The following is a 14,619-nucleotide window of genomic DNA, read 5'->3' on the forward strand; positions in this document are numbered from 1 at the left end:
TTTTCTGTCATGCCTGCTGGCGATACCCAGGTACTCTTGTGGATCCGCTTGTGAGGAAAGATGCTGCCTCCTATGACCAGATTGTTAAGTGCACACAGATCCACAAATCTCTCTCCATTCTCACTCATCTCTCCCATCCCCATGACTTGTTCGTATCCTGTGTTATCAGGTCCAATTTTGGCATTAAAGTCTCCCATAAGGATGGTAATGTCTTTGTCTGGGAGAGTCTCTAATATTTTCTGGAGTCTGTTGTAAAAGTAGTCTTTGTCCTCCTCTTCACTGTCATTGGTTGGAGCGTAGCACTGAACAACATTCATCTTAATCCTCTTCATTTTAGTTCTGAAGGATGCTGTGATGATCCTGGGACCATGTGCCTCCCAACCAATCAGTGCTCTCTGTGCCTGCTTGGACAACATGAAGCCTACTCCCTGTGTGTGGTGCACTCTCTTCATGTCCTGAATACAGCAACAGCTCTCCTGTCAACAGTCGTCTCTGTCCAGCTTGCGTCCATCTTGTCTCGCTAATGCCTAGTAGGGTCAGGTTGTTGCTCCTCATTCTCTGCTGCAACCTTGGTCCTCATGTTCCATGTGCCAATGGTAATCCTCCTGGCTGCAAGAAGGGTGATCCACCACCCAGCGTCATGCATCTTCGAGTTGAAGACCCTTCTTTTCCAGGCTAAACAGGGTGGAGAGCCCCACGCCCAACCCTCCTCCTTTACCCTGACTTGGGACAGGCAGATGGCCCCAAAGGACCTCTCTGGTGGAGTTGTCAAGGAAAGTCTCCCTTCCCCAATGCAGACAGTCCCAGCAAAACTCCCCTGAAACCTTCCCGGGTCGATACTCCCCACTCATATTCAAAGAACACATCAAGAACATTCCCAGTTCATCACACACTACTTATAAAGTTGAAATAGTCCCCTAAAATAATTTAACTTTTATTAATGAGTTTTAACATGCAGGTTAAACCTCCAAAATTAAAACTTCCCATAACAAAAATAAACTGTTTTATCCAGGAAATGCCAGTGTTCTAGCTGGTTGTACATATTACATGTAGAACTGCAAACCAGTTTGTAATATAACCTCACCACAGACACATTTTCCTGTGTCCCACATTTTCAAACCATGCATCCTCTGGGCTGAAACTTTCTATGCTTTGTCTCTTGCAAACAGTGAACTTTTCTGTGTGGAAAATCTATAAAAAATCTCTGCAGCCATTTTTACGAAAGTGTGTGTCGGGGGGGGAGGGAAATTACCTTTCCCTTTGAAGAAAACTAATTGCAACCACAGATTTTTAAGAAACAATTCAAGAGTAAACAAGAGATAAGATTTTAATTAATAGATATAAAGCCAGAAGGGACCATTATGACGGCCTAGAGACTGAGCTCCCATAACAAGCCATAGAACTTCACCCAGTAATTCTTGGCATAGATATAGTCCTTATTGACGATGATTGTCTTTGCTTTGTTTAGGGGGAAAATAAAATTAAAATGTTATAAGTGGCTGAAATCTCATTTCCTAGCACACTGAGTGCATTTGCTAAACAAAGCCTCATTCTTTGTAACATCACTGCCAGGAGCTGGCCTTGGGACAATATGCCCTGCATGCAGAAGTGCTGTTGCACTGAGAAAACAAAATCTGTAAATAAAGTAACTTGCCTTAACATGAACAATAAGATTAAAACATGTTATAGTTGCTCCATAATTTTTGCTGCATAACAAAATATTTTGCATAGCTGTGAAATCTTTCATCCAAATATTGCAAAACACCTCACAAATATTCATCACAAGACCCTTGAAAGTATTATCTCCCCCATTTTAGACACAGGTAAAGGAGGCACAAAAACAGAACTGAAAACCCCTCTCTCCATCTGATGCTGTTAGCACTGAGCCACATTCCACCCTAGACAGAACAATTGCTATGTAAAACAAGCCTTCCTTGTCCCAGGCCGTGGCCTTATCAGAAAGGATATGGGAATTGTCTGGGAACCATCCACAGCTGAAAATAAGGAGGGAGCTGCACTGTGGAAAGGAGTGTGAATTCAGGACAAGACTAGTGAAAGAAGCTGCCACAAGTAGCAGGGGGGAAGCTGTTAGGAAGGAAAGACTGTAACAGTGAGGTGAGCGGACAGTCGATAGTATATTTTCTTGTATCTGCGTACCAAGGATTTTAGAACAAGATATCAGATTAGAAGGGGATAATCATGCACACCCAAGCTATCTTAGATGTTTTTAAATGCCTGTCACTAATAATACTTAGCTATAACAGTAGAGAGGTTAAACACCTTTATTATTTTATCCTTTTTGGAGAAAACAGCTGTACTATTTGTTTATGCATACATGCACACACCTTCCTCTGCAGTCATTTGGCTGACAATATGGGGAAAAACCACTTATATAAAGGTAAAAAGGCATGAGAATGTGAATTTAAGAAGGTCAAAGTTTGGGTTATTTGCTTTAATTTCAAATCCTTGCTTTTATAGGTTTAATATTTTAAATTAGAACAATCACATTGATACAGGTAGAACAAGCATCTGCCTATAGCAGTAAAATGCTTAGAGCAGCAAAATATTTAGTATCAAGCCAGCCAGAATCCAGTTCCTATAATTAAAACATGTTTCTGCTGCTCTCTCTTCTTCTCTGAGTGCTCCCTCACTACATAACACAGAGTGTGCAATGAACGGCTCCTTTTCTTTTTAATGTATTACTGCTGCTAAGAATAATCACACTGAGCCCTGAAACAGCAGCCTTGCTGGATTGTTAAATCAATCAAAGGCCACCTGCTAACTGGCAACTGATGGAACAAGCATCAGAACACTGGGGGTGGGGCGAATAAAGTTTATTTGAAGGCACTAAAGGTGAACCTTCAAGATTGTTTCTACAGAAAAACTTCTATCTGAGGTTGGAATTGAACATATTTCTAACCTTTATATAGCTCAGGAAGCATCCTTGCTTTAGCATCTTTTAGTTAAAGATTTGTCAGGTTTAGTGACTACTCTGTGTATGGGCGGGGGGAGGAGTTGTTTGTTTTTTCCACAATTGCTTTTGATCATTATACTCCTTGTGCAATCATATTTGCCTTGCATTTTAAAGAATTTAATAGTACCCTTTGCTAAATGTAGCAGACCATGAGAATACCCCAGCAGAGCAGCTCATGTACAGAAGTAATGCAATTTACGTACAGATTATTTCATACAAAGAGTTGTTTCAGTTTCTTGTAACTGCAAATATATTTATTACTAACATTTAAATATCATAAAACTTTTCATGGTGCTTTACAGGGACTTTAATACATGGGGTGAAATCCCCACAGAAATCAATGGGAGTCTTGCTTTAGACTTAAGTGGGACCCAGATTTCACCTCTGGTTCCTGAGGCTCAATTTAAAGTTACTTTCATTTTTGCTGAATTTAGAGAGAACAGAAGAATTAAAAATAATACAATGTGAATTACATAGCAAGCAAATGAGATTTCTGATACCAAGCAGAGATGGCATAACTAGGTTGGTTCCAGAATGAGACAAGGTGAGTGAGAAAACATCTTCTATTAGTGGAAGAGACAGAGACCAGCTTTTGTCAAGAAGTTGGTCCAATAAGAGATATTATCTCACTCACCTTGTCTCTGTCAAGCAAAGATTGAGCCAGAGCAAAACTGCAAGTCAACAAGGAAAAGCAAGGTAAAAAAAATGAGGAGTCCTTGTGGCACCTTAGAGACTAACACATTAGTTAGCACATAAGATTTTGCGGGCTAAAACTCAAATAAATGTGTTAGTCTCCAAGGTGCCACAAGACTCATTGTTTTTGCTGACACAGACTAACACGGCTACCACTCTGAAACAAGGTAAAATAAGTGCACTCAAAGAGGGATTTGGGAGAACAAAGATGTTTAGAACTGAGGATAAGAGATGTCATTCATGTCGTTGAGACCAGCATAACAACAGGCACACAACTGAGAGTTGGAGATGTTAACAAAGGGAGCCACAAAATGATGTGTAGAGCAGAGAGCAATGGGGAGGATGTGATACAGATGGGGTAGGGGAAGGAATGAGGAATATGAGCTTCCTATGGAAAGAGACCATATGGAAGCCAGTGATGGTGTTTTGAATAGGACTCAAATTGTGCATTAACCAGCCCATGTTCTTCCTCTCCCTTCTATTGTTTGTCAGACACACGTCTTGTCATAACATGAGACTGTAAGCACTCAGGACAGTGACCATATCTTTCTGTATACACCTACCATGCCTAGCACAACAGAGACCCACTCCTGATTGAAAGCTCTAGGCACTACTGCAAACTAATCTGAAGGAATGAGAAATGTGGCCAGAGTGGCAGGCAGGGAAGATTATTCTAGCTGCTGAATGGTACTGTCACCTTCTGTCAATCAAGGAGAAAGGTACAATAGAATAAGCAAGATAAAACAGTGGTGTGAAGCAGAGTTTTGTCCAGAGAGACATGAAAACATTTCTCTGCTCCTACAGAGAATTCAGGAGGTAAAACAACATTGTTTATATTATTAATGTGCAACGTTGTGCCATACTAAGCCAACAACACTTAAGTGCACAATAAGGTACAATAACTCCTTTTCATATTTTTACAAAAATTAAGATCAAGATTCACCAGAAATACAGAACCCCAGAAATGCATAAAAGACTGAACCAGCTCCAAAAAGTATTACTATAACAGTTATTAATTACAAATATGTAGATCTTTAATTTGGACCCTGGAGATCATAACTCATTTGCTGAAAGAACCTGCTTTTCTACCCAGTTTTCCTGCTGATCTGACCAGGAAAAGGAGATGAACCCATTAAAAACATCAAAACACAGCAACTATGAAAATTGTAGATGCGCTAGTAGGACTTTTTGGGTACAGTAACAATTCAAAAACATCTAAAGTTGAGAGACAACTGATTTTATCTTTCAAAATTGAACAAGCTAAGTGTGCTGTGAAGCGCAAAGGCAGTATGGAGTAAATCAAGTTAAATTTTGTTTAAAGTGTACCTTAGTTGAGCAAAGCATATTTAAAGAAATGTAGGAAACAGTTTATTTCACTGTTTCTACATTCATCTTTGCACTACTGAGTCATTACACTACTTGAATCTATTTCTTTATGATAACTATCCTTATACCTCGTCAACTATCTGTAATTGACCATCTTGATATCACTACAAAAGTTTTTTTCCTGCTGATAACAGGTCATCTTAATTAATTAGCCTCTTAGAGCTGGTATGGCATCTTCTCTGTATGTGTGTATATAACAAACAACAAATAAATAAATAAATAAACAAATAAATAAATATATATTTACTCTTCTTATATGTTCCATTCTATGCATCTGATGAAGTGGGCGGTAGCCCACAAAAGCTTATGTTCAAATAAATTTGTTAGTCTCTAAGGTGCCACAAGTACTTCTGTTCTTTTTAGCAAACAATGAAATCGTTCTTGAATAAGTATCACTTTCAGGTTGTTATGCATAGGACAGTACAGCAATGTTTGCAATGCAAGGTAATGTTTTGTTGGGTTTATTAAAATAAACTAGAAAGAGTATAAAAATGTGTCAATTGGTCTTACACTACTTAAGTCTTGTTTTCCAGAACCAAATTGATAGACCAAATTTGATGTTTATTTGTGAAAATCATGATGCAAGCTCTATTTTGAATAAGAATTTTCTTAAGACATGTATGGAGGGGAGTGTTAAAAGGTTATTGGCATGTGTTTATTAGGTTCATGTTACAAGTGGTAGAAGCATTGGAGAGAGTTTTGAAAATCCTCCAAAATGAATGCCAAAATCCCTTTACACAACACCATCACACACAGTGTACACAATGCTTAACTCAATGGAGCCCTTTCCTATCCACAGATCTCCCAGTCCTGCAAGAGGAAAGAGTAAAGGTTATTTGAAAAGCCATTTAGAAAGTTAAAAACCAACTAGTCAATTAAATTGACTAGTGTCTTTTCTAGGACTCATTTCAATTGCAAGTTTATTGAAAGATATTATTCTAGTAAAACCCTTTCAGAATGAATGTCTTATTTCTTTCACTGACTACAAAGAACACTTGTAAAGTTAACTGTTCTCATTAATATAAACAGATTTGTATTTGGGTTTTGGAGGGGAAATGTAGAATCTCTGTGCATAAACTGAAGTAATGGAAAATCATAGGTAAAATCAGTATGGGAATATTTTAGTTGGCCTTCATTTTATACATTCACATATTTAACCAAAGTTGCATAAATACTAACACTAGGTCAGCCAAGTTAGGTAATGTAACAGTTACTAAATAGGCCCAGGTAATTAAACTGTTCATCCCAGGATTTAAGTTAACCATTGGCACAGTGGGTGCAACTCTGGTCCTATTGGACAAAAATATGAAAATGAATAGATGTAAAGGCACAATGGCAGGTAGTTACATTTGAAACTCAGATTGTTTTACATCTTAGACTTTAGGGAGTTAAAGAATGAAATAGAAACTTAATTTTAAAATAACTCTTCCGCAGTATTTATAACCTAAATATTGCAACATTCTGATAAAGCACAAGAACAAAGGTAATAGCAAGTCTGTTTATTCCTAGCTGTGTAAAATGCAAAAGAGTAAACAGCATAAATTATGAAACTTCGGTTTTAAAATTGTTTCAGATATTAGGAATTAGATATCACAATGTTTTTGAAGTCTGCTCTTACCATGTTCCTTTAAGTTATGTGCTTTGTTACAAAAGATCACATTACATGTCCATAAGACTGCTTACAAATTAGAAAAAAGAAGAAAAAGCTGGTAAAAAGCACAGTACATACTGCTTATTTACTACCATTTACTACCACCTTAGGGGGGAAAAAATACAAAACCTGAAATCAATACTTCAACTGAACATTAAACACAATTAGGTACTAAAGATTACGTATATCACTCAACGCTAGCACAAGAAAAATATGTCCTGACGTAAGTAGTTTATGGATCAAATTTGACCTTCAAAAAGAGTGAACTGTGCAAGTAACTAACTGATCAGACACAGATAAACATCTTCCATTTTCTTCCAAATGGGATCACATGGTCAAAGGGGCTGCTTTCACCCCAATGTGCGTAGGGGAGGGGGAAGAGGGAAAAGGGGAAACTGTTTTCTAGTGTGTACAAACCTAATCTTAAAACTCATTGGCTGGCTATTTTAAAATGGAATGAGATTACCTACTAACCTAAAACATTCAGAATGGTGTTTTAAAAACTTAATTAGCACCATCATTTTTGAATAAATGTGCTTAAGTCTGTTCCTACTGAGATGTAGGAGCCTACTACACCCTTTCCCTCTCCATATCTCAGATTAGTTGTATGTTCTCCTTCCCCAGGAAATAAAGAACATGAATAAATAACCAACTTCATCTTCTTTCCTCCCTTTAATGTGATATACCAGATTGTTAATTTTGTTGTCAAGTGTGATTTGATTTATGAATTCCTGTGGCAAAATTGAGTCTGCAGGAAAGGATGTCCCTTGGCTTAAGAAAGAATGCTGCTGGCAAACAAAGGGGCTCAGTTGCATCTCAATGCATTAATAATGGGTGTCCCACTGCATCAGACTATGCGGATTATTGTTTTGTCTGCAAAATGGAGATCTCTTAACTGAAAGGGAAATATGACAGGTTATGTATGTTTGTAAGACTGTCGCCACTGATTAGTTCATATAAAGAGGTTTGCTTTCCTCGATGTCAATAAGACACAAGCCCAAGCTAAAAACAAGATCACATTTATTCAGTACAGACATGTTAATTAAGACAAGTCCTGTAAACCAGGAACACAATTCAAACACTCCGTTACGAAGTGTAAATATTTTGACAACAGCCAGCATCTTTTCAATCCAGCCATTGAGGTTTTGTTTTGTTTTTGGGGGGCGCGGGAAGTTGTTTAGCTACCATATGTGAACAATGTATCTCAGTCTTCATTCACTCACACTTCACAACGATCAGTTCAGCGGCTTTCCAACTCTGAGATTCACATTTAAAAACGCTCTGTAGTCACAAAGGGAAAAGTGTAAAAAAGAAACCCATGAAGGGAAAGGAAACACGCACCTCCCAAGATATTTTAGACTTATTGCAAATGGCTCCTGTGAGACCACCAGAGACGGACAAATCTACTCCCGTGTACCGAGAAAGACCCCCAGCCTGGAGCGCGCTGGCAGTGGGAATAGCAGGGCAGGGGTGTGAAGAGACAAACAGCTTTCTCTCTTGTCCATCCTCCTAGAAAGAGCCCCGAGCGCGGAGCAGTGGCAGTGGTATTAGCAGGAAGGGCGGGGGCTGGTGGGGTTCTTAGAGAGCTTGCTGTAATATGACCCTGTTTCTGAGAATCCCACTGGTAGGAGGAGCTCTTGGAAAGGGAGAGGGAGGGAAGCACAACAACTCGGATCGGGCAACGTGCACGTCCTCAGGAGACTCCCAGCGGTTGCAAAACACAGGGCTCGCCCACAGTACAGTCAAAACAAGCTAAGATAGGGTTACTATCTCCAACCGGCTGGTGAAAGCACCACCACCGTGCGAGCACTGGGTAGATGCGCCTTTCGGGGACTGCAAGCGGTGACCTTGGGGCAGAGGAATAGGACCCAGGAAATTTTAAACCCGCTCCACCCAAACCAACCTCCCCACCGCCCCACACGCGTACCCCTCCCCCTGCCGGGTGCCGCATCTGCCGCTCCCCTCCATGACATAAGACTGGGGACCCCTTCCTCCAAAACAACGGCAGGTCGGGACTGGCCCAGCGTGGTGGTCCCTTCCCCCGCCCCGACACACAGCAGCGAGTTGAGGGGGGCTGCATCTACGCAGAGCGGGACAGGCTCGATGAAGGTGTGTGTGTGGGGGGGCTCCCTGCTTCCCACACCCCCATTAGCAACCACTAGAGACTTACAGCGCCTCCGGGCTAGCACCACATTTTATACAGAATAGCCAGACCCCGGCCACAGGGTCTCATTGTCAATAAAGAGTCTATTTCAAGTACGGGGGACGCCCCCTAGATAGATCCGCCGATAGCTGGCCCCTCCCACATGCGATGTCCTGATCCCGGCGCGGAGGTCGGTGCTACGGGATCTCCGCAACCCGCGGGGCTATTGCAGAGGCTGCAGAGCTGCTGCTTCCCCCTCCCCGCTGCCGCCGGTGGTTGCTGTGGCCACGGCCGCCGCCGCCAGCTGCAGGCGCCTGACTGCCTCCTTGATGAGGTTCCCGGAGAGGATGAGCTGCTGCAGGAGCCGGTGCGGATCCTCCTCTTCGCCGGCCGCTTCCCCGGGACCCGGCCGCTTCCTCCTGTGGGCGGCGCTCCGCAGCCAGCCCCGGCCGCACAGCTGCTTAGCCACTCGCTGGCTAGTCTTGCCCGGCCGCTGGGGCTCCGCGGGCTGGTGCGGCTGCAGGGGGGCCGGGACCAGGAGGCCGCTGCCGCGGGGGGAATAAGGCGCGGCGCGGCCCCGGGCGGTGGTGGGCGGCGGGTGCTTGGGGCCGCGGGGGGCCGGTGCCCGCTGGGCGCTTAGCTGCAGCACCTCGCCCAGCTTGGCCACCAGCGCGTCCACCTCCTTGGAGCCCGCCTGCCCCACGGCGACCGAGCGCTCCAGCAGCAGAAAGCGCTCCCCGGGCAGGCAGGGCATCTCGGCCGGCTCCGCGCGCCGCGCCGGTGCAAACCCGACTCGCAGCAGCCCGCTGCTGGGCTCGGTTTGTAAACAATGGGTGACGCGAAGTCCCGGGCACGTCCCACTGCGCGGAGCGGGGGGAGCGGGCGACACCACACCGGGGCACGGGGGCCAGCGCGCGCTCACAGAGCCGCCGCGGACGAGCCCCCCCGCGACCTCTTTGAGGGCCCCCAGCAGTCGCCTGTCCAGAGGGTGGCGCGAGGGGGTGGGCGAGTGTGAGCCCGCCCTCCTCTCCTGATCCGCCTCCCCCCGCTTCGCCGTACATGGGCTCGTCCGCTTTCAAACCCCGCACACAGACTGATGGGGACGAGCCTCTCTGACCGGTAGGAGGAGCGCGATTGGAGCGGGAGGGGGCATGAAAGGGGAGCTGGGGCGGCCTGGCTGAGCGGTGGGGGCAGAGCTGTCGCGGGACGCCCCTGGCTGTGGGGGTGGGGCAGAGCTGTCGCGAGACGCCCCTGGCTGCGGGGGAAGAACCGGCAGAGCTGGCGCGGGATGCCCCTGGCTGCGGGGGGAAGAACCGGCAGAGCTGGCGCGGGATGCCCCTGGCTGCGGGGGGAAGATGCCCCTGGCTGGGGGGGGGCAGAGCTGGCGCGGGATGCCCCTGGCTGTGGGGGGGCAGAGCTGGCGCGGGATGCCCCTGGCTGTGGGGGGGCAGAGCTGGCGCGGGATGCCCCTGGCTGCGGGGGGAAGAACCGGCAGAGCTGGTGCGGGATGCCCCTGGCTGTGGGGGGGCAGAGCTGGCGCGGGATGCCCCTGGCTGTGGGGGGGCAGAGCTGGCGCGCCCCGCCTGCGCGGGAAAGACCGGCAGAGCTGGCGGGATGCCCCTGGCTGTGGGGGCAGAGCGGGCGCGGGATGCCCCTGGCTGTGGGGGGGCAGAGCTGGCGCGAGACGCCCCTGGCTGTGGGGGCAGAGCTGGCGCGGGATGCCCCTGGCTGTGGGGGGGCAGAGCTGCCGCGGGATGCCCCTGGCTGCGGGGGGAGGGGGGCAGAGCTGGCGCGAGACGCCCCTGGCTGCGGGGGGAAGAACCGGCAGAGCTGGCGCGGGATGCCCCTGGCTGTGGGGGGGCAGAGCTGGCGCGGGATGCCCCTGGCTGTGGGGGGGCAGAGCTGCCGCGGGATGCCCCTGGCTGTGGGGGGGCAGAGCTGCCGCGGGATGCCCCTGGCTGCGGGGGGAGGGGGGCAGAGCTGGCGCGAGACGCCCCTGGCTGCGGGGGGAAGAACCGGCAGAGCTGGCGCGGGATGCCCCTAGCTGCGGGGGGAAGAACCGGCAGAGCTGGCGCAGGATGCCCCTGGCTGCGGGGGGCGGGGCTGGCGCGGGACGCCCCTGGCAGAGCTGGCGCGGGGTACCCTTGGCTGTATTGGGGGGTTGCAGGGGTGCCCATGGCTGCGTGCTGCGGGAGGGGGCGCAGCAGGGACTGGAACTGTTTCTTTAGGTGTTTGCGTGGTGCCTGCTGGCACAAGATTTCAGTTGGGGTCTGTAGGCATGTCGGTAATACAGCGTGTGTGCAAGGAGTGTAATTCTGGCCCCTGCTTTCATTGTAGCTGCTGGAGCGCTTAGCAGTAACGGAGAGTGGTAGAAGAACAGAGTGCATGAAGGCATCTAGAAATTGAGATTATTTTTTAATGGCCAGTCTCATTGAAACGTAACTGGATTAAAAATAGTTATGCCCTGGAAATTTTAAACTCTATTACTTATGGTGCTGGGAGTGTTTTTATACCCAATAACCTTGTACATTATTGTTGCCTTCCTTTCCTTTATCCAGTCTACACCAGGTAGAACTACATTAACCATGCTCATCTGACACCTTACACCTAACACATATCAGCATATCCATACAGCAGTGTATTTTCTAGCATAATTATATCAACCATATTGGCTGTCCACACCAGTCACATTGACAACTGTGTTTGAATCAGTGCATTCTGGGGAAAGCTGGGCAGCTCTCCCTTAATGCCACAGCTACTAATGCCAGGGAAAAAAGAGGTGATTTTCATTTAGTGCTGTGTACTTTAGGATCTCCAAAGACTTGGGAAAGGGGAAGCAGACAGTCCAGCTATGGTTAGATGGTACCATCTACCAACAAATTTGTGTTAGAAGCGGATTACAAATCATATTATGTTGCAGCCTTGCTGTGAAGCAAGATTGAAATATGATACATACATGCTATTAAGTGCCATTTATGTAAACCCTGATGTGTATAGACACAAACTACTATCTGTGGCCAAGTTTGTCTCCATCCAGATTTTTTTTACAGCTATACCTATATTGGCTTAAAACTAAAGCAATACAACCTCTAGTATTAGGGTTGCCAGCTTTCTAATTGCAGAAAACTGAACACTTTTGCCTGCCCTGTCCTGCCCCTTCCCCAAGGCCCCGCCCCTGTCATTCCCCTTTTCAGAAGCCCCGCCCCCCACTCACTCCCTCTCCCCCACCCTCACTCACTCATTTTCACTGGGCTGAGGGTGCAGACTCTGGGGTGGGGCTGGGGATGAAGGGTTTGGGATGCAAGAGGGGACTCTGGGCTTTGGGTGGGGCTGAGGGGTTTGGAGTGTGGTAGGGGGCTCGGCTGAGGCAGGGGGTCGGGGTGTGGGAGGGTGTATGGTCTCTGAGCTGGGGGTTCAGGCTTCATGGTGGGGTCGGGGAGGAGGGATGTGAAGTGCAGGAGGGGGCTCTAGGCTGGGGCCGAGGGTTTTGGAGTACGGGAGGGGGCTCAGGGCTGGGGCAGGGGTTTGGGGTGTGGGAGAGGGTGAGGGCTCCATCTGGGGATGTGGGCTCTGGGGCGGGGCTGGGGATGAGAGGTTTAGGGCTCGCGGGGGGGGGGGCTCTGGGTTGGGGGATGGGGCCGAGGGGTTCGGAATATAGGAGAAGGGGCTCTGGGCTGAGGCAGACGGTTGGGGTGCAGGAGGCGGTCAGGCTCTGGGAGGAAGATTGGGTGTGGGAGAGGGCTCAGAGCTGAGGCAGAGGGATGGGGTGCAGGAGAGGGTGAGGGGTGCAGGCTCCAGGCAGTGCTGATCTCTGGTGGCTCCTGGGAAGCAGCAATATGTCCCTCCGGCTCCTAGATGCTGCCCCTTGCCCAGAGGTGCCACCCCCCACATCTCCCATTGGCTGCAGTTCCATCCCCACCCCCATATTATTCTGATTCTCTTTCTTATGTTGCATCTGTCACCATCATATCTCAGCACCTATGAGGTTCTTGGGATCTACATTTAAAATTTTAGTTTCTGGACTTCAAAAAAATTCATATTAGGGGCCTGATCTTGCATATGCTTACTTACATAAGTGACTTCATTTATGGTAGTAGTTCAGTTGAAGCCAATGGGACTACTTGCACAAGTACAGTTATTTGCATAACTGTTATTAGGATCTAGTCCTAGGTTAAAAGTAAATATTTGGGCATAGGAGAGAGAATACCTGTGAATGCTTATGAGCTACTTTCACTTAAACTGAAAGTGTGCCTATGTGTCTCTCTCAAATGGGGAGATTATGGCAGTGACATGATTTATATCAAGTTCTCAAATGTAATTTTAAACATTTAGAATTTTGTAAGATGAATCTTAAATGCTTGTGAAAAATTCCATATTGACAGCCATTTGTCCACAGAACATCAGCAAAATGCCTCACCCATGTGCCTCAACCTTTGCTTGGAGAAACTGCCTCCCCACCCCACCCCCGCAGCAGTTCAGTCTCCATGCCCATTCTAATCCTTTGCTTCTCTGCGCAGATTGGCAACAAAGAGTCATGATGCTGTGTGTGTGTGTGTGTGTGTGTGTGTGTGTGTGTGAGAGAGAGAGAGAGAGAGAGAGAGAGATGTGGGTTGCTGTCATATGAGAACTTCACTGAGCGCTCCAAGTCATTTATCAAAAGCCATTGGCAAAAATATGTCTCTACTGAGCCAGGCTAGGTTAGGTGAACTAGAAGTGAAAGATACTGTATCTAGTTACACTATTTATTAATATATTATGTATTAATGCTTTATTATCACCACCACAGTAATATCTACAGGCCCCAATCAAGATGGGAACCTCAGTGTGCTAGGTATTGTACAAACATGTAAGGGACATGCTCTTCCCTGCCCCAAAAATCTTACAATCTAAAAAAGACTTCTAGTATTAATAATTATGCACCATTGTTTCAAATGAAAAGAATGTAAGGCATCCATATATGCATTACCTGAATATTCTGATTTAGGTCTATAATAGGAGCACTTTTCCCCTAGTATAGGCCCCTTAGCTCTATAGCTATGCTGACAACCCCCTGGTGTAGATGTGGCTAAGTTGACAGAAAAATTCTTCAGTCGACCTAGGTACCACTGCTCAGGGAGACTGATTACCTATAGTAGTGGAAAAACCTTTTCATTTGCTGTAGTAAGTGTCTATGATACAGCTTTACCATTGCACGGCTGTAGCTCCGTAATATAGACATGGCCTGAGATTACGTTGTGTGCTAGTGAGGTCCATATACTTCATCCATTACCGTAGTATTCTGACCTCTGTCTTCACAAAAAGAAGAGCAAAAATTTTAAAAATGAAAGTTTTAGTTCTGGAATAGAGAGTAAAGCCCATATCACATCTCTAGATACATTCTATGTCAGGGGTGGGCAAACTTATTGGCCGGAGGGCCACATCTGGGAATAGAAATTGTATGGCGGGCCATGAATGTTCACAAAATTGAGATTGGGGAGCAGGATGGGGTGAGGTCTCTGGTTGGGCGTGCAGGCTCCCAGGTTGGGCTGAGGATGAGGAGTTTGTGGTGTAGGGGGGTGCTCTGGGCTGGGACCGAGGGGTTCAGAGGGCAGGAGGCGGATCAGGGCTGGGGCAGGAGGTTTTGATGCAGGAAGGGAGTACAGGCTCTGGGGTGGGGCTGGGGAGTTTGGGGTGCAGGAGCATGTTCCGGATGGGGATTGAGGGGTTTGAAGGGCGGGAGGGAGATATGGGCTGGGGCAAGGAGTTGGGGCATGGGGAGAGGCTCAGGAGTGC

The 14,619-nt window shown here is 46.8% G+C and overlaps 1 protein-coding gene and 1 long non-coding RNA gene across 2 annotated transcripts in view; one reads left to right on the plus strand and one right to left on the minus strand.

The window, feature by feature from the left end:
- Nucleotides 1-7,707: 7,707 nt before the first annotated feature.
- FRAT2 (FRAT regulator of WNT signaling pathway 2) lies at nucleotides 7,708-9,783 on the minus strand. Its single transcript, XM_039521514.1, has 2 exons — nucleotides 8,875-9,783; nucleotides 7,708-7,985 (listed from the first exon to the last, which is right to left on the minus strand). The coding sequence occupies exon 1, from the start codon at nucleotides 9,599-9,601 to the stop codon at nucleotides 9,071-9,073; it is 531 nt and encodes a 176-aa protein (XP_039377448.1). The 5' UTR covers nucleotides 9,602-9,783; the 3' UTR covers nucleotides 7,708-7,985; nucleotides 8,875-9,070.
- Nucleotides 9,742-14,619, plus strand: part of LOC120396555 — a 38,145-nt gene continuing 33,267 nt past the window's right edge. Inside the window, exon 1 of the long non-coding RNA XR_005593224.1 lies at nucleotides 9,742-9,966. This is a non-coding gene — a long non-coding RNA (uncharacterized LOC120396555). The remainder of the gene's footprint in view (nucleotides 9,967-14,619) is intronic.

Source organism: Mauremys reevesii, linkage group 2, assembly GCF_016161935.1.
Source record: "Mauremys reevesii isolate NIE-2019 linkage group 2, ASM1616193v1, whole genome shotgun sequence".
In the NCBI taxonomy this organism is placed as follows: Eukaryota; Metazoa; Chordata; order Testudines; family Geoemydidae; genus Mauremys; species Mauremys reevesii.